The 24,903-nt window shown below is 41.8% G+C and overlaps 1 protein-coding gene across 3 annotated transcripts in view; it reads right to left on the reverse strand.

The window, feature by feature from the left end:
- Positions 1 to 24,903, reverse strand: part of NOL4 (nucleolar protein 4) — a 281,954-nt gene that overhangs the window by 223,786 nt on the left and 33,265 nt on the right. For all 3 annotated transcript variants that reach the window (XM_019547639.1, XM_019547645.1, XM_019547653.1), the window contains one exon: positions 11,168 to 11,317. In XM_019547639.1, coding sequence (XP_019403184.1) covers positions 11,168 to 11,317 — 150 coding nt within the window. The remainder of the gene's footprint in view (positions 1 to 11,167; positions 11,318 to 24,903) is intronic.

The raw sequence follows: 24,903 nt of genomic DNA on the forward strand, positions 1-24,903 counted from the left end.
ACAATGGCCACAAGCTGGTGGACAGTAGATTTAGGTTGGATATCAGAAAAAAATTCTTCACCGTTAGGGTTGCCAGAATCTGGAACGGGCTTCCAAGGGAGGTGGTGCTCTCCCTTACCTTGGGGTTTTCAAGAGGATACTGGACAAGTACCTGGCTGGCATCACGTGACCCCAGCACCTTTTCCTGCCACTGGCAGGGAGCCAGACTTCATGATCCTTTGAGGTCCCTTCTGACTCTAGCAGCTATGAATCCTGCCTCTCTCTATGGAGGCATGCCAGCTCAGCACCAAACAGTTCACTGGCCCATGCATAGAGTGAAAGTCACAAGAGCCTCTCCACCTACTTGCACAGACAAAGTAGAGTTACAGGTCTTTCAGTGGACACAAAGACTACACAGACAAGCTTGAGCAGCAGTACTAGTCATTACAAAGTGGAAGAAACAAGTAAGCAGACAGGGGCCATCTCCCTACCCACTTCTTTTTAGGTGCGTGTAGAGCTAGTAGACTACAGAAAGGGGTGTATACAAGATCCTCCAAGTCATTAGGCACAGAGTGATTTCCAATCCTGAGACACACTGGCTCACAGCAGATTGCACATCCCCCATAAGTTAGTACTAAGAAGAAACAATCCTGCTCTCCATTGTATTTTGGGGTTTGCCCATGTACAGGTTGTTCATTTGGACCCCAACAAAAAGTTGCTTTAATGCATTTCCACACAAACACTTTTTACACAAGAATAAAACAGGCTGAAAAGTAGATTGAGATGAGAGGTATTGTATTGTTTGTATTCTTACACTGATAATGCAGATGAATCTCTCTTTGGCACAATGTACAGCAAATGGATCACACAAATGCCCTTACAAATCATAGGAGATAAACAGTAATTGCCTATTTACTGTGTTGGATGTGTCTCTCCTAGTGTCACAACACAGGGAAGGATACTTGGACTGCTTTACCAACTAATTATAAGAAACTATACATTGCTTCACATATGCTGCTCTAAAAATATTTTTTTTGCTAGGTTTTTATTGTACGTCTCCTATTACCAATGGAAAAACCCCATAACCTTATATGTATACAGTATCTAGTGTTTCCAACACAAAAAATAATAAGCACGTACTAGCAGAGTTGCAGTACCATACATAGATTTTACAAACATGCACAGAGAAACACTTACATTTTACACTGGAAATGTATGCAAATACAAAGGAGAAATTTACATCCTCCCTTTATTCACCCCACAAGAAAACAGACATCGAGAACAGAAAGTGAACACTGCCAACACAATTTCATGGAGTTTTTTATTCCCTAAAAGGAACAGGAAAAGAGTCAAAATACTTCCAGCAGTACAAAAAACATAACACCTGTTGTGAAAAGGCTGAATCCAAACCTATTGTGGTTAATGAAAGTATTCCCATTAGCTTCAATGAGTTTAAGATAAGACACTTAATGATCTCATTCTCATGCTCCTGCAAATCTGCATTACTTACAAAAGTAGCAGAAATGAAGCTTAGGTGCCCTTAAAATTAAAAACCAGTGAATCTTTGTACTGACCTACAGGAACTGGTGCAAGCTGGTATTAGTCCTACTAACTTGAAGAGATGTGATTTTAGGATTCAGGGACAACTTAAGAAACCAGATAGATTTCTATGGGAAATAGATTAAGCTCCTCTTGAGGCTTTTTTGCCTCACCAGCATAACCAAGAAAAGTGAAGATAATTTCCATTGTGATCTGCCTTTAATGTTTATCGGATTTTGACTTAGTTTTTCTAGATAAATTATTTGGACAACAAATGAGCTCTAAAGTAAAAGGCAGATTTTTAGAATACATAAGGCTGAAGAGGATGGACAAGTGCGATTAAAGAAGTGAGATTTTGCAATTGAACTTATTAACCTTCCCCTAAGGCATTAACACCATAGAGAATGTGTGTGTCACATGAGAGAGATGTTTTAAAAAAAAATAATGGTATTACATTTCATTTTTAAATGATCAGATAAGCACAAAATAGAAGGAGGGAAAAAAAAGTAATAATATAGTTCTAGGCACCGCACCATCAAATGGGTAACTGAACCAAATCACTTGATGACCAATGTGTAAATCAGTGGTGGAAGTCAAGGTGTGCTATCCTCTTCCTGGGCAAGAGGCCAAAATAAGACTAGCAAATACACACAGACTTGCAGGGGAGCTATCACACCGGTTGGCCCTGCATGCTTGTGTGAAGGAAGGCGCAAGGAGCCTTTCTATACTTTGAGACCTTTGCAAAGTCAGGGCACAATTGCAGTCCTTGTCCTGAACCAAGAACAAGATACAATTATTCTGTTCTACCTCCGTACTAGCTAGTGAAGCAGTGCCACATAGGAATATGGTAGCTTCAAGTACCAGTTCCCTGAGGACAATAGGTAGGATACCAACAAGGAATTGAACAAGATGTTTGCATGATCTTATTTCTCTTAAGCTAGCATAGATGTTTCACTGTACGCTTACCTGAGAGGGTGGGAGGGAAGATGAAGGGCAAAATAAACTACTCAAATGACAAAACTATTGTTGTGCCAATTGGGTGAACTGCTACATCCCCATGTATTGCTCCTATAACCAATATTAGCATGTTTGACCTCTGTTCCACCTGTGCCACCTACATGATCAGAGAATTTCATCCTAATAACTTTCCCTTGAATGGCAACAACATTAACAACTCATGTATAGGAAAAGAGAGAGAGAGAGAGAGAGATAGTATGTGCATAATATATCACACACACACACACACACACACACACACACACACACACACACACTAACAAGCCTACCCTTCTTCTCTCTGTACCCAATTAGAGTTTCTCCCAGGAAAATAACCACTTGTATGCTAACTCATGGCTTAACTCCTCCCAGGGGCCAGGAACAGCGAAGGCTCCTGTGCCTTCCACAAACTGGCCTCATCCCAAAATGGAGAAGGTACAAGGGGAGCTGTTCCTGCCCCTCCCATGAACCAAGAGAGGAGAAAAGGAGTAGCTACCAGCTTCTCCCTGCCAGCCTTCCACACACCAGGGTTGTTCTGTCTACTCAGCTCCCAGGCACCAGGAGCAAGATGGGGGGAATGGCACCTCAAGCCTGCTACCCACTTCTCATTCTGGAGTCCCTGGTATGAGAAGCCTGCTGGGGGGCTTTGCCTGATACTCCAGTCCCCCCAGGAATGGGAGGACTGGAGCAGCACACACTTTGCCCAGACCAGAATCATCCCAGTCTTGGGAAAGTACAAGGACCATAGGAGATGGGGCAGTTGCAAATTAAACACTTGTACTGCTCTCTCTCCTGGAATCATTTCTAGTAGCATTTTCCACCACCAAATGAATATTTGTACATGCTGTCATGCTGTATGTAAACCCTACAGCATAAACCTACAGCAGGCATGGATTACAGCATCAACAAACTCAGGTAAAACACTGAAGCATACAGGGTTTATAATGTCATTAGCCATCAAGATCTCTGGACAAGCCACAATGATATGAAATGTTAAACATGTCAGCTACCTGCCATGTTTCTCATTGACCCCTATTTTAAATAGAGGGGTACAAGTCAGAAAGGATATAACATTAAGTGAAACTTTATCATTGAATTTTCTAGCTCCACCACCATAAACTGCTTTATGGTTAACGTAGGAAGACATCATCAGGATATATTTGATAGTCAACCTAGTCAGAAAGAAAAGGAGTGAAGCTGTAGCTTGATGCAGTTTTATTTCTACAAGTTAGGGCATTCAAGACTGGACTGTGTAAAAGAATTGACCAATCTCAACTAGTCAATTTGTCTGGCACTATAAGGTGACTTAAATTAGCACTGTATCTGACCCTGTGGGAAACGTTTGCTAACCACAGCAGGAAAACAAACTCCAGAACTCTTTGTTCACAGATTATTTTTTCAAAGAAAATAAAAAGATGTGCTTTTTGGGAGCACAAAATATTTCTGTTTTAATGATTACTTATAGTTGCACTTGTAATTGCGGTTGTGTAAATGTTAACCACACAGTTTTATACCTGCCTGAAGAATTTAGTCTAACTTAGACACTGACTTACCCAGCTCACTGACTTCAATAGGGAAATTTTGAATTTACACTGGTAGAATGAGAGAATAGTTTGAATAGAGAGTTAGAGAAAACAGCATACAGGTGTATTATAGAGTCACTTTCTGTAGCAGCCCCTTGTGACCTGATATGGCACTGCTCACTAGACTCAGTTTCTTCCCCATTCTTCTGTGGCAACAGGGTCTGGTCATGATGTAGTGATGACTTAAATTATAATAGAGCTCCAGATGAAGAATCCTCCATCTGCCTGACAACAGTCTTAAGGTTCTAACTTGTCTTCCACTTTCTGGTGAGATATAGTCCCTTTGCTTATCAGCCTCTTGTGACCAACTACATCTTTAGGCATTTATCCATACCCTACCTAGGACTGGCAAGGAAAAAAGCTCCAAAGGAGACACACGTCTTCAATTATCCTTTTGATCTTTTCTCTTACAGAACACTGGCAATTCCCAAAACACACTCTCTCCCTGCATTCCTTACCCAGGTCCAGATCTCCACAGCCGGATACTTATTGCCAGTCCAACTCTAGATGTCCCTCTTTAAAGCCTACTACCCCTTGCTACACCAGTTACTACCCCAGTCACAAGGGACAGGTTACCCAGAGAGGTGGTAGAAGCTCCATCCTTGGCGGGTTTCAAAACCTGCCTGGACAAAGCTCTGGCTGGGATGACCTACCCGGGGTTGGTCCTGCTTTGAGCAGGGGGTTGGACTAGATGACCTCCTGAGGTCCCTTCCAACCCTCATCTTCTATGATTATGATTTTCTATGGTTCCATGACAACTACTCTCCTTCAGCTGAGCTTTCCAACCAGGGCAACCAGCCATCTCCTTCCCACCTGAGTCTGATAACTGATCCCCATGTAATCAGAACCAGCTGTGGAGTAACTGGTCCCTCACAGGCAGGGCTGAGCCTAACTGTCCATAAAGGGCTCAGCACCTACAACACCTCCATATTGTTTTGATTAAGCTGGTACTAAATCCCCTGTGATTGTCTTGTTCTCTTTTAGCTTTTGCTCTGACAACCATACACAGCAAGGTCCCCTATGTCACACTTCAGTTATTGTAAGTTATCTCCTGTATTATTGTAAGTTACATGAAAACCGAAGTAAAAGGAAAAAGAGCTAAGTTAAGAGCTAATTTGTGTGGGAAAACACAAGGAAAAGTGCTTCAAAATGTAAGGCTCACTCCTCAAGTGTGTCTTAACTGTGCTCAGCATTAAACCTCGGAGAAGGCAAATGTGCTTTTGATTTTGAAGACTACTCAAGGCCATTTTAGATCCTGGTACAATGTAAAGCATTGTGCCTGACTTGTTTTGGCTTGCAATGGATCACAAAGGGCGGTTACGTTGTGTGGGGATTGCACTACCCTTTGTCCTCCATCCGTATCCCTGACATGCTCTCCGTGTCAGGGAACAGCCCAGGCCCAGTGAGCGATCTGTTTGACACTAGAGAAATACTCAGGTATCTGATCACACTGGCTTTCAAACATCTTTGTATTGCCAGAAGGGGCAACCAACCATCTAACTTTGCCATATGGCTGTTTATACCTATGATTTGGTGTTATGGATAACACAGTAACACTTTATACAACTAAAATAACACTATCATCTCTTCAACAACCTATGACACATTATTATGGAGTCGTGCTTCATTTGTTCTGCCCCCCACCCCAATCCTCCATTTATATTTCACTTTTCCTTTCTGTTGCCCTACTCCTTCCTCTCACATACCATCGAAGTCACCCACCTGCCACAGTTTGAACAACATTGATCTAGAGAAGTCCACTGCTTTTTCTTGTCAGGAGAAAGGGAAATACAGTGATGCAACAGGGAAGAGAATCCTGAGGGATAACAGGTCTGAATACCATAAATCCTAGGTCATCCCTGTAAGTCCATGCTGCATTCTGGCCTTTTCCAAGCAACATGGCTCACTCAGAAGCTTTACTTACATTCACAGTCTTGCTATAACTACACACTATCTTCTCTAAAAATGTAGAAACCAACAAGAATGAAGTGAATGCTGCTAGCAACAAAATTACAATGTGTATGATTCTCTGAACCCCACACACTATTGGGCCTGGATCCAAGACAGCTTAATATGCATCTGAATATAAGTGCTAAATACTATGAATATTACTTCTAAAGAATGATTTTATGGAAAGAACTGGTCTTATGTTCTTTTTAAATCATTGATAGCCCCAAACCCCTAAGAACTGAATATAAAAATCAGGAATGAAAAAGGAATAAAGGAACTGAAGCAGGACAGGCATATTTAGACCAATGAAGTTTCTTTTCCTCTTTAAAATTCCTTGTTCCCTTTTGAGCGTTCTCACAAAGAATCACCAGGTGACATAAAGCGGACCAATGATCTGGATAGGCCACAAGAAACCATATTAATTCCAAAAACCATAAAAGTTAGTTAGAGTTTATTGTATTTTAACCTGAAAAATTACCACTCTGCTCCTGGTTCCTGGATAATGTCAATGTATATACAAAAATGTAAAATAAAGATATTAAGACTTCTGCAAAACACCATCTGAGGCCCTAAATTTACCAATACTTTATTTCAGTTTGGGAGGTACTAAGCTAATGTTAGCAAATCTCCTGAGTTCTAATCTAACAATTGTTACTAACAAGTAATAAGACTAAGACTACTGAGTTTCCTGAGTAAACTCAGTAATAAGACTAAATTTACATTTTTTTACCTTTGCTGTAAAGCAGGGGGAAAGAGCGAGAGAGGGAAGAAATGAGAAGACAAGCAAAAGTAACCACCAATGTTTACAGGCCATTGAACTCAATGCAGTTACACCATGGATTAATTTTAGTCTGGTTTAGTCAGGTTCAAGAAGAAGGTTCAAGGGTCACCTGTCTGCACAAGAACCAAGCAGTGTGTCCTGTTTCCTGGGAGTGGCGTAAATGGACTTGAGTCTAGTTTCCTAATCAAACTTTCAAACAATCTACAGTCTGAGGAGACTATCACATGTTTCCCTACACTGCTTTCTCAGGGAAAAGAAAACAACCAACAACCAAACTTCTTGTATTTAAATCAGGCAGGCCTTCATTTAATTTCTTACTCCTTCAGCAGTGAAATGGTGTTTCAGTAAAAGCGTTGTTTACTGCTTAAAGTTGTTATGTTGTTTGTTGTTATAACAAACTATTTTAACATATCTTGAAAAAAAACCCTGTTCTCTTGAGCTTTTCCATCAACCTTTTTTCCCATTTTGCCATTGCAAGATTTCTTTCAGGCGTTGATGTCTGTACCTATAATGGGCTTGTCTGTACCACAACCAATGCTCCAGAAAGAACTCTTCCTCAGGGCAGGAGAATACCTTTTGGAGCCTCCAGGTGTTCAGGGAGGAATACTGAGTGCTGCATACTGTCAACCAGTTCCAGTGTATTCCACTTCTTCTCCATGTTATTAATTGATACTGGAAACTTGCTCTTATTTTTTAGTTAATGTGCTGTGCCGTAGCGTGAAAATTCTTAGATACAACGATTTGTACGATCAGTAGAAGGTACTGCAAGTAGAGGTAGAAGAATGTGACTTTACTGTAAAACTGCACTTGTAGTATAGGTGTTTTCAGAAGCAATTTACAGAATCTGTATTGAGGGATCCTGCTGTTTCTTTTGGCATATTCTTTTCAGCTGATGAAATTTTACAATGGCTCACTCCAAAATACTAGAGCTCCCAAATAACAGTTGTCTTCCTGGGCAGCAGTGTTATGCCAAGTCCTCCATAAATTAATTGTGAAAATGTCATTGAGCATTTTTACACGTGTGTTGTAATGCGCAGTACACTATTTTAGTGTGCATTAAAGTGTTACATAAGAAACCATGATGTTATGCTAATGCACAGTAAAATAGTCTACTGAGCATTAAGCATCACTAAGAAAGCATGCAAATGCACTACTGTGCATTAGCACAGCCTAATGCACATTAATTTAGTACTTCATCATTAATTTAGTACTTCATATTGGAGGTACTGGATTTAATGCACATTAAAAAAGGCGCATCAATACACATGAAGATGCACATGCCCATTCACTTCCAAAAAGGTTTGCAACTTAAAATAAAGTCCTGTAAAGAATAATAGGGATGCTTAATTTACAAAATAAGCCAGCATGAACTACTGGGCATGCTTTCAGCATGATAGACTTCCACACTACCATGTTAGCATCTGGAAAAAAATGAAGGGAAATAGAGAGCCCTCTTTCAAAACTGAAGAAGTCCTAGACTCGGTTCAGATCAGAGAATGGGAGAAGATTCATATTTTTCTTATAGACTTGCCTTACCACCTAAATACAAACCATAGTTATGTGAAGTTACTATGTCTTTGACAATATCATTACTATTCTAATCAGACTCGGACACTATTCATACTTTTGACTACAGCTGATTGAATAATTAAAACACGAACATGGAATTGTATAAGCAAATAGACTACTTGCTGCTATATGTGGGAGTCATACTATTCATTATTTACAAGTATGCAAAGAGTTGCTAGAATTTCTGGAAGTATTTTTGAATTTCCCCCCTCCACACCCTACCCTCGCCAAATTAATTAATTTATACTAACAAAGTAGCAGAAGTTGGCTTTCAGATTTTTCTCTTAATCACTCCTTCCTCAAAAAATTTCAGTCATCCTGACAGGAAGCAGAAGCAGTGCCATACATCTAATAGCACGGCATAACTTTTGAATAACCAACCACAAAATAGTTTCTGTGCAGTTCGTGAACTACCTCTCCTCTGAAAACAGTTCGCCCAAACTCTTTAATAAATACTTACTCATGGAAAATAATTCTTCACCATTTTGATTCAACTAGTACTGGACCAGCTATAGAACTAGCTTCATTTTGTAAAGAGTTTTAAACGATTTAAACCAGTTGCCTGGGACACACTACAGCAACAAAAGTCAGCTGAGTTGCTCAAACCAATAGACCCTAGATTTAACCATCTTGGGACAAAAGGTTCTGAGTTGTGAGTCTAGGACACTGAAATTTGCTTCCCCGGTTAGTCCAGCAAAATCTGGGCCTCTTCCATGTAATCAAGTTCCCAGATAAGAGTAGAGTGGCAAGAGTTGATATGTGTTTGCTCTGAAGTTTTTCTTTTTTTTCATACAATTATTTTTTCCTTGGGACATGTAAGTGACATGTAGTTGGATGCATTTTATAAATAAAACTAATGCACACGTATTTCAAATGTTGGTAATTACACTTGCACTTGGACTGCTGCAGCATCAGTTGATAAGTAGGTAATAAACTCATGTCACCAACATAATAAAAATAAACATCAAATGAAACTCCTGAACAAGTTAATCTACACAAAATGTTCTCATCACCACATTAACTGCTTTTCTATGCTGTTCATAACACGTAAATGACCAATCCAGCTGACATCTGTTGGTCAGGAAATGGTGGTAAATATTATACTTGGTAAATATTTTCAGGATTATTCCATAAAGTACTTTATTTATAGGCAATAACATTCAATATACTTGTGTATTATCCTTCTAAATGAAGTATTTTTTAAATTAATGAGGCAAGTATCTGTTCTTTACAACTAATCACTCTAGTTAGTAAAACTAGCTAGTGGAGAATTCAAATAAGACTACTTTTTAGTAATGCCTTTTAGTACTGAAGACCAAGCTACAGAACTTGCTGTAGTGACACATGAAAATTAATTTAGACAGTTACTGTTTGTTCTCATAGGAAGAACACTACAAAATTTGATATAGTCTGTCACGATGACTAAAACTGTATTTCCATATACCTATATTTTGCAAGTCCTCAATATTACCAAGGTCAAGTTGTAAAAATAGTATTGCTGTTGTCAAGTTACAGAAATGTTGCACAGATCTTGCATATACCATACTATCTAAAACAGTCTAAAAAGAAAATATTTTAACAAGAAGTAATGTGTTATAAAATAAAGTGAGGTGTGCATCTGCAAGATTTCACTTAAAGCTAAAAGATCATTATACAAAATTAGTCATTTTTTATATTCAATAGCTTGATTTCACATATAGGTATCTGAAACGTTGAGTTTTTATTTTTTGCTGACCCTTTGCGGACAATGACTCAACTGACTTTTTATTCGGTTTTTTTTTAATTACATCTGGGCTAACAGGTGTGCAAAGTTTCAGTTTACTACAGCTGTAAACAGATGGCAAAGTGGTTCCAGAAAAGGAGAGCAATGTTCAGCCCTTAACTGAAGGGAAACTACTGAATGCTGCTGCTCTAACGCAGTATATTCATGTGCCAAAAACTTGGTTGACTGTATCACATGAGTAAAGACAGTGGGGCCATTTGTGGGAGGAAGGTCACTAGTACACAAACATGGCTGTACATTTCAGTGATCAAAGGAAATGGCACTAAACATTTTATTAGTTCTCTTTAAGAAAATTTTGTCTTTGCAGAAATATATTTCTCCATTAAATATTGATTTACAATTATTTTAAGTCAGAGGTTGGCCAAAAGAGTCTAGTCCAAACTATAAAGCATTATTCAGGAATTTAGACAGACCTATTTTTCTTGGAACCCAGGTCATTTGGGCATGACAGCTGGCCCGTCAACAGATTTGCCACTAAATCTACTGCTTTTCAGCTATGATTTTAGGAAGGTGTAAGTTTTCACACTGTTAAATAAAATATAGTGGAGATTTCAGACATCTACTGCAGTACAGCAGTTTATTAAGCCAGCCTAAGTTCTAGTATCTTGATAGTTTTTCTAAACTGGAAAAATATGTGCAATATGATCTAATAATGATTTTCAAAAATACAATTAGCTTGGAGCTTCATTTTTATAAACAATCAAATAGTAATATAAAGGCTAAATTTTCTGCTGGTACAGGTGGGCAGAATTCCACTGCATTCAATAGAGCTGATTCTAATTACACCATCAGAAAATTGTACCCTAAAATATTTTATTCTTTCTGTTTTTAGGTACTTATACATTGAGAGACCTCAGAAATGAAGCTGAAAGTATTGGAGTATAATAGTTCTAGTCCAACCATGAAAAACAAATCATACAGCTACATCCAAATAATTATTATTCTTACAAGAGAACACGCAATGATGGTCTGTCTGTTTGTACTTACTGCTTTATAAGTTCGCTTTTGTCCAGCATGCTTTCTGATTTGTTCTCCATTGGGCCCTGTTTCCACATGCATGGAATAGATAATGTCAAAGAAATCTTCAACCACGGCTACCCGCCGTAAAGACAACTTCTCATCTACACCTACTCCATCCTGGAAAAAAAAAGGATAAAGAGGAGAGGATGAATAAATTATGATCATCGTATGACATATCATCCTTTAGTGAGATCTGATTAGATAAAGACCCTTTGCATTGAGATCTGAAGTTCACCATTCCAGAACAACACTTAACAAGTCAATGAATGACAGTAACATCATTCTTTTAAAAATAAATCATTTGGCTGATCTGATATATTATGTAGTCTACAACTTTTGTTTATATTGCGCTATCTGTTAAAAAATCATTTACACTTGTTTCTCCAAATCCCCAACAGCATTTTGTAGAATTATTTTGATTAAAAGTGTTAATTCACAGATAACTGAATAGCACATAACTATTAATGCAAAGGAAGTCATTTCACAAATGGTTCACCACTGGAAAACCTGTTTGCCAATCTATCATATGAAGGCTTCTCACAACATGAAGGAAACCAAGCATATCTGAGTCAAGTAACAGTATGCTGTGGATGTGTACAAGTTGATTTAAGGCGAGACGGGATTGTGCATTCTCAGTACTTCTAAAAAATTACAGACATGCATCTTTAAAGTAAATGAACAAAATTCAATAGCTCTCTTTCAGATGAGTGTGTCCACATCAGATCTCTTCAAACTATATGCAGATTTAGTGCTAATGAAAGGAATTAGGCTAAGTACAGATGTTCAAAAAGCCTGAATCGATTCAATCTTTGCAGGTTAGTCTAACCTATGTAGACTGAACTGAGAAGTAAGTGATTAGACTTTCACTTTTAATTCTGAAAATGCAGCCACATTTCTGCAGTGGCCTAGGCTAGAAGCTTGGGGAACAGTAGAGGAGACATGTTTCCCAACTGGTGTACCGTGGCACGCTGGTGTGCCATCACCCACGTCCAGGTGCGCTGCAGCATTTTGGGTTGCAGGCATAGACAGAAAGGGAGCGTGGCTCCAGCCAGGCAGGGGGCTTAGCTCTAACTTAAAATGTCATCCAGCTAGCTGAATGCCGCCACCCCTCCCCATCAGCGTCCATCTGGCCACATGCCACCCCTTCCCCTCGTGTCGTATCCAGCTGCCGTTGTGCTTTTTTATTTTGGTAAGTGTGCTGTGCAGCAAAAAAGATCAGGAAATGGTGCACTAGAGCAAGCCCTCCCTTCCCTTCTGCAGCAGCTAGAATACTGGAGGGAAGCTGAACTGAGGGGAGAGGGGTGTAGCCAGGCCCCCACAGGTGCTGAATACAATTGGGAAGGGGTTTAAACCTCCACCCTGGCATGCACAGCCCCCAGCTGGGGTATGCCTGGAGTGGGAGGCGGGAAGCAGCCCTTGCCAGGCTTTTTCAGAGGGGAGGGAGGAGCGTGGCCTGACACCGACCCCCCAGATGGCACCAAAGGGTCAAGCAGCGAGAGCAGGGGCATGGCCAGACCCTGGCCCCAGGCCTGAGGCAAAGCAGGGAGGTAGGGGGGAAGCCAGCCCCTGCCTGAGCCCTGGTCAGACCCTTCCATATAAGCACAATTTCAAGAGTGGAGGGTTTGCTCAGTGTCCACAACCGAGAACACCTGCCAAGGGACTCTGTACTGCTGGGGAAGAAAGCCACCAAGGGCTTCCTGTGGCTGGTTTTCACCCCCTGCCCCACAGCAGGGCCCAGCGCTGTGCTCCTCCAGCCCTGAGCCCCAAGGCAGTACTGCACAGAGCCCCCCACTCCCTGACCCTGCAGCAGGGGAGAAGGAGAAGGTGGAGAGCCCTGGCCACTGCAGCATCTTTGTGACAGCCCGGCCCCACCTGGGTATGGGGAGCTGGGAGCAACCCAGGTGCACCGCTCCCATAGCCCCAGCCTGAGCCACATCCAGCTGGGAAGGGCCCCATAGCATAGCCTGGCCCATCTCCGTCATCCATCCGCCTTGCCCAGGGTTGGGGCTAGGGCTGTGGGGTTGAGCCAGACCGGCCTGTGGGTGCTGCTGAGGGCAGGTGCAGATAGGCCAGGCTACAGGGACAGGGCCCTTCCCAGCCAGCTGGGGCTCAAGTTGGGGCCATGGGAGCTGTGCACCTGGATTGCTCCCGGCTTCCCATGGCCAGGCCAGGCTGGACTGTTATGGAGCTGCTGAGGGGCAGGGCTCTCCCCCTCTTCCTCCTCCCCCACAGTGGGGATGGGGGGCCAGGGGTCACTTCTGTCACTAGCCTTAAAGTGCAAGCAGAGTTTGTGCTAGTTTCTCCACAGAATCCTGTCAAATGAGCCTCAGTCTTGAGGCTCCTGGTCTCCCACTCTAGGCATCTTTTTAGAGGGCTGGTCTTTATGTTATGATATAAGCATGTGAGGACAAGGAGAAAAGCCACTACATGTTCACCAGCAAGCCAAGACAGAATTTGCCTTTAGGTCTAGAGGCCACAATGCCACCTAAACCTCTGAAATCTATTTTTTAAAGTAATAAATGCTCTCAGAACTTAACAAGTTTCATCTTGCCATTATTAATGATTAAGGCACTTATGGAACAGGTTCACAATGACCTTTTGGTAACAATACACTTTCAGTGATTACTTCTACCACCACAGAAATCTCCAAACTGACAAAATTAATAGATAATGGCTGTACTCTAACTTCAAACTGTAGTCCCACCAATACTCAACTTGCATTAAGCTATATCTGAAAGCCTCCTTGGTATGCATAAACATCTATTTTTTTTATTTGTGGTCTTTTGTTACATCATATTCTTTTTATTGTATTTCCAACTAAGTTCCTGTGGAGACTCACAGTGGATATGAATGCTTTGCATTTCTACAGAATGTTCTTCCCAAAGATCGTAATGTTATTAGTCATACCAACACATTTCTCAATATTATATAATGTGCCTTAAAGATGTTTCTACAATTAAAAATTGTAGTTAAAAATGGGTCCAAACAGTTCCAAACTTTAGGGAAGTTTATAATTAAAACTTTGTAGTTTTGACCCACCTTTTTCATTACTTGCTTACTAGTCAAACAGCACTGTAAATTCCATAATGTTTCTAACCACGCTTATTATGATAGTGTTATCTCATGACATTTTTAGAACTCTTAGAAGTTTATTTTGCTGATTAGCTGGTAAGGACTTAATCTGTTTACTACTGAGTATTGTTAGGAAATTTCCTAGAGGCATGTTCTCTCTTTTAATTAAAGGGAAATACATTACAACAATATTAATTTAATATCAAAGATGCCATATCAGCAGAGCTGATACACACAGCATCAGAAAGGTATTCCAAGATTATATTCACAATAGAAATTGTAAGAAAAGGTATTTTTAGGTCTTTGGTGGCCATAGTGTGCTGTGTGTTTTTGGGGGGTTTTTTTGCTTTTGTTGGTGCAGTCTCAACTTTTGAAAAGAATGATCAAGTCAGATCTTAATATTCACTACCATGCCGTCTGTAACTTCTAATTCAAATACCAGGGAATCCAAACAATTTTTTAAAATCTAGTCAGACACCAAGAAAAAGAATAAATGGAATGTACTAAATGGCAAATTTAATATGAAAGCAGTATTATTATTTAACATTTATATTTGTTGTAATCCTTAGAAAAAAGTCAGGTCAAGCTCCATTCTGGTAAGTGCTGTAAACATAAAAGTGACAGCTCTTGCTCGAGAGAGTTGGAATCTAGAAGACAAGACATAATTGGTGTGGAAGATCAGCAAGCAAGTCATCAAGGAGAAGGAAAGATGCAATTAGGGATAAAAAAACAAAACAAAACCAGTAGGTTGTGTGCAAATGTTAGAAATTTCACCTGCCTAGCCTTTATCAAATCAAAGTTTCCATGGAGCATTACAACAGTGGCAGGTTCTGATGATAAACTTGAATGAGGATAAGGATTTTGACTAAGAGGATATTGATCAGTGGTTCTCAACCTTTCTCGATTCAAGGCACCCCATGAAAATGCCAGGTCTTAGTTTTCTCTCATTGTTTGACTACAGACGCATAATAGAGCCATTTTTCTGTTGCAAAGGACTCAGATCACAACAGGTCAGAACGTTTTTAACACCAAGTTTTCCTATTTGAAACCTCTAGGTTTATCTTTTGAATCATATTTTCACACCTAACAGTGCTAACATTGTGTGGCACCCTTAAAACAATCTTGCGGCACCCTAAGGTGCACTGGAACACTGGTTGAGAATCACTGGTAGAGACAGACCTATCAATGTTATCACTATCAGAAGATATTAATACAAGCTGTTATACTATAACTGTTACATTCACATGATCTGATACAAGTGTAGCAAATATGCTCTAACTTATCCCTATTCCTTTAGGTTGAAAGTTAAAGTGATTTAACTAACTTTTATGGCTACAGGAGCATGCAGCTCTAACAGTTAGAGCATAACAGCTTCTGTGTGTTCTCAAGCAGCAGCGTCACCTCCCCTTTTGGAGCAGCTAAAATGTACATTTGTCCATACCCAGATTTTGGTATAATTGACCAGTATTAAATAAAGACCATGATCTAAACCCAGTCAGAAAAAGGCAGAGGGAATGATAAAATCCAAACCCAGATCATCACATTTTGGAAGTGGACCATGCTATACTAAGTTTTTGCTACTATATGCCACCTCACCACTAGTATCACTGCTCAACTAAAATATTAACATGCTGCCGTAATTTGAAAGTTGGCATAAGGCAAAACTTTCTATGGTGCCTAAAGACAGCATTTTTTAAATTATGTATGTGACTTCAGCTATATTTGTATAATACATTTACTGTCTCACACATGTTGCATTGCTCCAGCAAACCGGCTTCCTAACCTAGAAGCAGTGTAACCACAGCTGCATGACAATGAGGTGAAGTACCTTACTGCAGGCTGACTGGCATAGACCTGTGCTAATTAGCTTCCCCTCTTACACCCCAAATGCTGCATGGAAGTAGCTATGGTGCATCTAATTTAGGAACTAGCCTGCCCAGAGCAGCACAGAGTGCTTGAGACCTCTGCTCTGTGGCACAGTAAGTTGACTGTATAGACCTATCCCTAGGGCTAAGTACAGGCAGGCAAAAAGACCAGGCCTGAATCAATTCAGTCTTTGCAGGTTAGTTTAAACTGCAGAGATTAAACTGAGAAGCAAGTGAACAGACATTCACTTTTGGTTTCGGAAATGCAGCCACATGCCTGCAGTGACTCAGAGCTGGGGGGATCTAGAGCACACCTCCCAGCTTGCCAGCCACTGCCAAAGGGAAGGTACTAAAGCTCCAAGGCTTTTCCCTACTCCCTGCTTGAGCTGAGGGGGCATATTCACCAGGCCCCAGCCCAGGGCTAGCATGCTGGAGGGTGAGGGTTTAAAATCCCTCCCTGGCTCACACGGGACCCCAGCCTGGGTCTGCCTGGGCAGTAGGGCAGTACCTACCAGGCTTCTGCCCTTCACCCTCCCTCAAGGAGGGTGAAGGCAGCCCCTGCCAGGCTGAGGGGAGTGGTGGGGGGGAGAAGTAGTGGCACTGAATTCAAAGAAGTTTGAACAAGAATAATCCTTTCTTTGAAGTGAACATATATTGAACACAACAATTTGTAACCTCAAGCACACAACAAAGAACAACCTAAGCTAAGATACAGTCGAGTAAAACATTGAGACTCCACAAAACTCAGTCAAACTTAAAATATAATGTAATAAACCAAAAAGACAAGAGAAAGCCTTGTATAAGTCTTGTGTAATGCTGAAGGCAGAGTATCTCCTTGCAGCCAGGCATTCAGAAAGCATTTCTTGGGGAATAAGCAGGTGGCCTTAGGTGTTGCAGTAGAGATGCCACAGGCCTCATCTCTACTTGGATTTTAACAGGTGAACTTGCACCCCCTACCCCTACTTGGTTGCCTTGTCATTAGTACAGGGGTGTAGGTTGTAGCCATGTTGGTCTAAGGACATATGCAGACAAGGTTCTTTGGGTGAATCTCATATCTTTTATTATACCAACTTAAATAGTTGGAAAACATTTTCTTAGGAAGCATCTGCAGTTGGTGTGTGAATTCCTGGATGGAATGAATTGACATTAGTATGCTTATCACCTACAGCACCTTTGGCAGGACTCTCATGCATTCAGTGCTTTTTGTCTCTACTTAGGTATTGCAGTCTCCCACCTTTACAGGTTCTGCTTTATAATGCAGTCTGGGACCCTCTCCTATTCCCTTAGCTCCGTCTCCAGCACATACATATGATGATTGTGCCAGGTCTGTGCCAACACCTCCCCCGTCTCAGTCTGGTCCTGCAGGGCTTGGCTCTGTGCTCACAGGTGGCAGGCGACTGGTCCCTCCAGTCCCGGTTCCCCAGCTTCTTCCCCCTCCCCATTACCCTGGGGGAGCTGAAGGGAATTATGCCCCCTCCCCCTCATCAACTACTTGCCTCAGTCGCTGCCAGAGGTGGGAGAGGGTGGAGTCTGTTGGTCTCCTGCCGGCCCCGTGCCAAGGAGTCCCCATCTGGGGTCCCATGCTGTTGGGAGAGGAGGTTTAAACCCCCCTCCCTCCCCTCCACCTGAGTCTGCCCACTCATGCCCCCTGCCCCCTCTGCTTCAGCGGGGAAAAGTCTGGCAAGGGCTGCCCACCCTCAGACCCAGCTGAGGTCCCCAACTAGGTTTTCCACTCTCACCCCCTTGTCAGCCAGCCCTCAGTGCTCTGGCCAGGGAGCAGGGGGTGGGGGCAGCCCTGCTCTCTGGAGCAGACAGCACAGCCCAGGGCTGCCAAGAATCGTGGGATGCTGGGAGACTGTGATTTAACTTGAACCAGGAAGAGATCTGGGACAGAAGTTTTATAAACTGGGTTGACCTAAATCAGTTAAGTTAAATACACAAAACCCTCATTATTCATGGGTTCAGCATTTACAGTTTCAAATATCTGTGAATGCTGAACCCGCATTTTAAATACACTTTATACACTTCTAGGAGCTACTCAGGAGCACTGCGCTTGCTGCTGCTGGGCTCCTACCACCACGTTCCCTCTGTCACTGCCAGAGCCGTGCCCCCACAACAGCCACGGGGGGTACTGTGTTCATGAACGCAGACTGCGTTTGTGAACACAGTGCCTTATTCACAGATTTCACCATTTGCAGGGGATACGGCAAGGTATCCCCCACGAATGGTGAGGGTCGCCTGTACTACTTTCAACCAGGTTTACCTTAAATCAATTTCAACCATTTTGAAACTGTTTTTTGTGCACTGAACTTCTGTTTTGTTACAGGTTTAAACCAGTTTATGATGACTTAAACTGGTTTATGTATAACTTCTGTCCCTAGCATAGATGTCCAAAGCCTATTTTCGAAGTGACTTCGGTATATATAATATCTTAGATCCCCATGGAAGTCAGTAAGACTCGTCCTTCTAAATTACTGAGGAACTTTTGAATTTTTTTTACCTCAAATGACTTGAGCCTAATTTCCATTGTCAATAGTGATTTAGAAGCCTAAGTCTAATTTAAAGTAACTTCTGAGAATGGGATGTGGACTCCTAAATCATTTAGGTACTCTTAAAATATTTTTATTTTAAAAACCATTGTAATATGCCACATTTCTTGTGTTATAATAGAATCATAGAAAAGTAGGTTTGGAAGGGATCTTTAGAAATCATCTAATCTGAACCCCCACCAGAAGCAGGATCATCCCTATAGAAACCATCCTGTACAGATCTATTGTCTAACCTATTGGTAAAACTACACAGTCAGTCCTAACACAGCCACAAGGAATAACACCCTAACCTGCCACAGATAAAACAGGGAGACACTCGTGGTCAGTGGGGCCAATAACTTCCCCCATCAAACATTTTTAGGCTATAGCTAAACTTTTGTTTCCTCTACCTGCCAGCCCTGCAAACTCAATTGAGATTAGGAGAATCACGCTAGGTCTTTTTTTCTCATGTACTAACATTAGAGGAAAAAAAGTTCAGGTGAACAAATAAAACCTTTAGCAACACTTGTGCCACTCTCATTTTATAAGGGGGATAACAGAAAGCTCATGAACAATTAAGTAGGAGGGGAGAGAGACTCTAGTTCAGGGGTTTTTGTGGATAGACACACACACACACTCCAATGTAGTCTCTACGGTAACAAGAATAAAGGACAGTAAAAATACATGTTTTTGTCACTAAAAGGAACAGATATAACTCTGAATGAAGACAGGAAAAAAGATCTATTAGGTAAAAAGCTGCCATTTAACAGTCACTTTCTACAGCAGAACAGCCCATAAACGTCTTTAAAATCAAAGCCATTGAAACAAAAGTGCATGCAGTCCCTTGTTTGAAAATAATCTCTTGTTTAAGTTTCTTGGGAGAAATTGGTCTCATAAAACATCCTCTTTCTTCAGGAATGACTATGCCTATCAGAATCTTTACAGTGTTTGAAAATCACTCCTATAATACAAACATATGATGGATCTAAATAAAAGATAAAAGTAAAAGCTTGGCTGGTTGTTCCATAAAAATTGCTTGGGTCCATAAAAACTTCTGTTGTAAAAGTATCAAAACCAGTAGTACCTACAAACCATTACAAATCAATATTAACAACAATCAACTCGATATTTTTATTATGTCACATAAATTACACACAAACATAATTACACTTTAAATGCAACAGAAAGGATTTGTAAAATTATTCTGGTATCCACTAGTTTATGAGCATGGCAAAGTAAAACCAAGGAGCATATTGTTGCCTCTTTAAGTGGCTGCAGATTTTGCAGCTTTGAGTACTGGTTTCTAGCTGAAAGAAAACTGTTATTTTCTATTGCACAAGTTGGATTCTAGGTCCACCTGTGGTGGAAAGGTATCAGCTTGCATGGATACCTACCAGGCAACAGCAGCCCTTTCACCATTTAGTTAGCTTAGTGGCAAGGGCACTCACACACCTCCCTCAGGTTTTAACTTGCATCTCAACAAATTGATGTAACCAGCCAGACAGGCACTAACCCAACCACCTTCCCACCCTCTTCTTAAAGAGGATCCACTATACCTTGCATTTGCTATTCACTGAATAAATATCACGAATATAGCTTGAGGCCCTCTGGGGACAGGGGCTCAAGCTAGATCATAGGGTCCCCTCTGCCTGCCAGGGGCAGCATCCATGTCACTGATCCATTCTACCTCTGGTTTGCTTGCCTCCTTCTCCTCCTAACCCAACATATCTTCTGCTCCTGGGTACCTAGTGGGAACAGCTTCAAGAGGAGAACTGGCAAGTACTCTCAGAAATACTTAACCTGGCCTGGTAGTTAGTGCATAAGTGCTAGGAAGCAGAAATTGCAGGGTCAAGCCCCTTCTGGAATCTCCTGCACCCTAGGAAAGTGGCTTGACTACAGAGGTAAAAGTTGGAAAGACTCATCTCCACTTCCTGTATCGAATGCCCACAAGTCATATTTTCACTGTGATGAAAGTTTTAGGGCTTAACCAACATTATGTGCATATTCTATTCTAGCCAAGCACCTATGCAGCAAAGTTGTAGCCTACTGAATTCCAAACTGTGAATAAATGCCAACACCTGTAGTTACATGGGGGAAGAAGTGCCATTTAGATGTATGATAGTGAAAAGAAGATTTAGTCTGTTAAACATTGTAAATTGTTGATATAGCTATTAATAGAAAGACATTTTAGTGTACATACAAGAAGAATATTGTACAAGAGGAATACTGCCTTCCAGAAAAAACTTTTTAAAAGTTGAAAGGGTTGAAAATCCCATAACAAGATATACTCTTTCAGTGCCTATGGGAAAAACTATTCTGTATAGGAATTAACAACCCTTCAGGAGTGTCACCTGCCTAATTCAAAAAAAACAAATCAAGTTTTCATTAGAGCATTACTAGGAATCCTAACCACAACCTATTCAACATAGTTCAAAATAATACACACTTTGGATAATAAATGTTTCAGGGAATGTTTAATGACATACACAGCAACAACTCAGTCATCCCTTCCAATCCAGTTCACGTCAATAAATGATCAAAAGTTACTACCATTTGATAGCTCATATTTAGTAGCCTAAGAAATAAATTGATTGTCTCCATCTGCTTTTTAGTAGAAAATACGTAAAGCAGGAAGAGGAAAATTTACCTCCTGAAATTTAGTTCCTGCTAAGCTGTACCAGTCTAGATGGATATTATCACCTTCTACCAGTAGGTGGGGAGAGAAAAATATCAAAAAATTTACATCAGACACAGACAGGGGGATCATTTCCAGCTGAAGAATCTGGTGTTGGAATCTTGCAGCGGAATAAAATCCAGAAAGATAAGTAATGAAAATAAGGAGAAATCAAATGAGGTAAAATGGGCAACCCTTGTTAATATTTAATATACCATAAAAGACAGGAGTTTAAAAATAAATAACATGCTTAATTCATTAAAAGCTTTCTGCCTCCCCTCCCCTACATCAGGGACCAAGAGAAACCAAACAAATAATAGCCCCTGCCTCCTATAGCATGTAGACTAACTTAGGGTGTTGCTTTTTACACAATTTAAAGCAATTTATTGCTGTGATATAACAGAAGAACACAGCTGTACAGCACTTTAAAATGTGTAGAGTAGTTTAGAGTAACCTTTGTTAAATGAGGTCTTAAATTTGAAGCACTGTATTTTACAGCACTAGCAACATACAGTGCTTTAAATAACTTCTGCGTGCTGGTCAAATTTCTGACCGGTGGAAAAGCCCCAAAAGGCTGCAGGACCCCTGGCCTCCTAGCCTGGAAAGTGCAGGGAGATTCAGAGCTCTCCACCCCTCCCCTCCCCAACAAATATTGCACTTCTGTCATGTTTAAGGGTGGTGTAACTTTATAGTGCTATACAAAGTGCTCTAAGTTACAGCACTGTAAAACCTACATAGAAAACATTCCAGTCTTCTGTACACACCCAGAAGACTGGAAAGCACCCATGCAAAACCCCTACACATAACAAAAGGCTGAACACTGGCAGCCTCCTAAGCTATGTCTTAAATTTAGTAGACAGCTGTCTCCAGAAGCCATTCCTCCAAAGCCATGACTACAACTTCCTTTGCAGTTTAGGTGACATCATCTGGTATGAATCAGTGTAATTAGTTCTATTGTTTTCTGTAGTCATTATAGAAAAAGTGATGAGATACTCTGATTGTAGTAATGCAAAACAGCAATGGGTAGGCATTTTCAATTTTTCTCTATGAAGTGACTAGTTCCAGTAATGTGCCCTGTACAGTCTCCTGATAGAAACACTAAGAGCTTTGCCTTAAGCAAACTAGGCCACACTGATGCTGTATCACCTTCAGTTTGTAGTAATCTTGGAATCTTGCCCCCCCAGTTTGAAGTGCTCTGAATTACAGCACTGTAAAACATCCCTCTTGTCCCCCTGACAGATGATGATAGAGTGGCGGAACCAAGGAACCACCATGCAGTCCAGCCTGGGGTTGCCTGGACGAGAGTTGTCTCCAGCTCAAAGAGGTGCAGCACCAGGGTTACCACTCCCCTGGAGCTGCACAACTGTTTTGCACCTGTCACATCAACTGAGCCAGCCATACCACCAGCTCCATCATGTGAGGAAGGAGGGCCACCAGCACCTGCACCGAGAAGAAGGCGCAGAGTTATCATGGTGGGCAACTCCCTACTTAGGGGGACAGAGGGAGCAATCTGTCACCCTGACCCCTTACCCTGTGAAGTCTGTTGCCTGCCTGAAGCTTGTGTCTGGGATGTGACAGAGAGGATGCCCAAACTTGTCCGGCCCTCCGACCATCATCCCATACTACTCATCCATGTGGGCACAAATGATGTGCCATGGAGCAATCCAGGCCAGGTCATCTGTGACTACAGGGCTCTGAGGGCTGAGCTCAGGGGTCTGGGGGCACAGATAGTTTTTTCATTGATCATCCCAGTCACAGGACATGAGCTCCACAGGGAAAGGTGCATTGGTGACATGAATAGAAGACTCCGGCGATGGTGCCATCACAAGGGGTTTGGCTTCTTTGACCGCGGTCCGTACTTCAGAGAGAGCGAACTGTTAAAGAGGGACGGCCTCCACCTCACCTGGAAGGGGAAGAAGCTGTTCTCAGCCAGAATGGCTGACCTTCTTGACAGTGCTTTAAACTAAAACCACTGGGGGATGAGCAGCCTATTAACAGTTTTAGCCCAGGTCATGTCAGCCAGACTACTAATAACTTGGGCAGCCCAAGGGAACCCACTCTAATGACGGCCCAAGGCAAGGTCCTGCCTCACCCCACAAGGAAGCATGGGGCTTCTCATGACAGACTCAACTGCCTATACATGAATGTCAGGAGCCTGGGAAACAAGCAAGAGGAACTGGCCCTTCTCTTATGAGAAAATGACTATGATCTTGTAAGGATAACAGAGACCTGGTGGGACTCTACCTATGATTGGTCTGTTGCTTTGGAGGATTATACCTTATATAGGAGAGACCATCTTGGGAAGAGGGGTGGGGGTGTTGCTCTCTACATCAAGGATCAGTACACTTCCCTGCAAATTGAGTTTTCTAACCAGGAAGGGCATCTTGAGACCCTCTGGGTCAAAATACAGGGAGAACATGGGGAGGGTGACATTCTTCTGGAGTCTACTATAGATCTCCACATCAAAAGGAAGAATTTCATCGGGAATTCAATAGGGAACTGGTCGAGGCCACATGCTCCTGATGCGTGATCATCATGGGGGACTTCAACTTCCCTGACATCTCTTGGGATGAGCACACAGCCAAATCTGACAGGTAGTGCAGCTTTCTTGCTTGCATTGATGACCTCTACCTAACACAGGAGAGGTCTATGGGCTGACTAGAGGAGAGGTACTGCTTGATCTGGTCCTGGTAAGCAATCTGAGGATCAAGGAGAAGCTTGGTGACAGCGACCATGATTTGGTCACCTTCTCAGTTCACTGAAGAGCAGGCAAACCCTTCAGTAAAACAGAAATCCTTAACTTTGGGAAGCTGATTTTTGTGAACTCAGAGATTTGATTAGTCAGGCAATTAGAGGCCATACCCCCCCTAGATAAGGGAGAACACTAGAAATGGTCAACGCTCAAGAACATAATCCTTGAGGCACAGGGGAAAGCCATTCCATCTCACAAGAAATATAATCAATGGGCAAGTAAGCCCCCTTGGCTGAACAAGGAACTGTTGGACCTCATTAAACTCCAAAGAGAAGAAAGCCTACTCCAGTTGAAAAATGGGAAGCATCACCAAAGAGGACTACTTAGCACTCGCCCGTACCTGTAGGGAACAGTCCAGAAAAGCCAAGGCACAAATCAAACTCAGGCTAGCTACGGGGATCAACAACAACAAAAAGTCCTTCTTCAGATATGTGGGAAGTAGAAAAAAGAACAAAGATAACATTGGGTCCCGGCAAGCTCAAATGGGGCAGCTGACATGAGATGCCCAAGAAACGGCCAACCCCCGAAATGATATTTTCGCATTGGTTTGTCACCCTTCCAAGGGGATCACACTGTCAGAAAGGACATGAACCATCCTGGGAGTGGGTGGCAGGCCAAAAATTGATGTGGATCACTTTTCATAGACATCACCCTCAGGGCTGGAAGAGACCTCGGGAGATCATCGAGTCCAGCCCCCTGCCCAAAGGGCAGGCAGTCAGCTGGGGTTATAGGATCCCAGCAAGATAAGCATCCAATTTGCTCTTGAAGGTGTTCAATGTAGGTGCTTGAACCACCTCCATTGGCAGACTGTT

Source organism: Crocodylus porosus, unplaced genomic scaffold, assembly GCF_001723895.1.
Source record: "Crocodylus porosus isolate Cpor-Errol unplaced genomic scaffold, CroPor_comp1, whole genome shotgun sequence".
Lineage (NCBI taxonomy): Eukaryota > Metazoa > Chordata > Crocodylia > Crocodylidae > Crocodylus > Crocodylus porosus.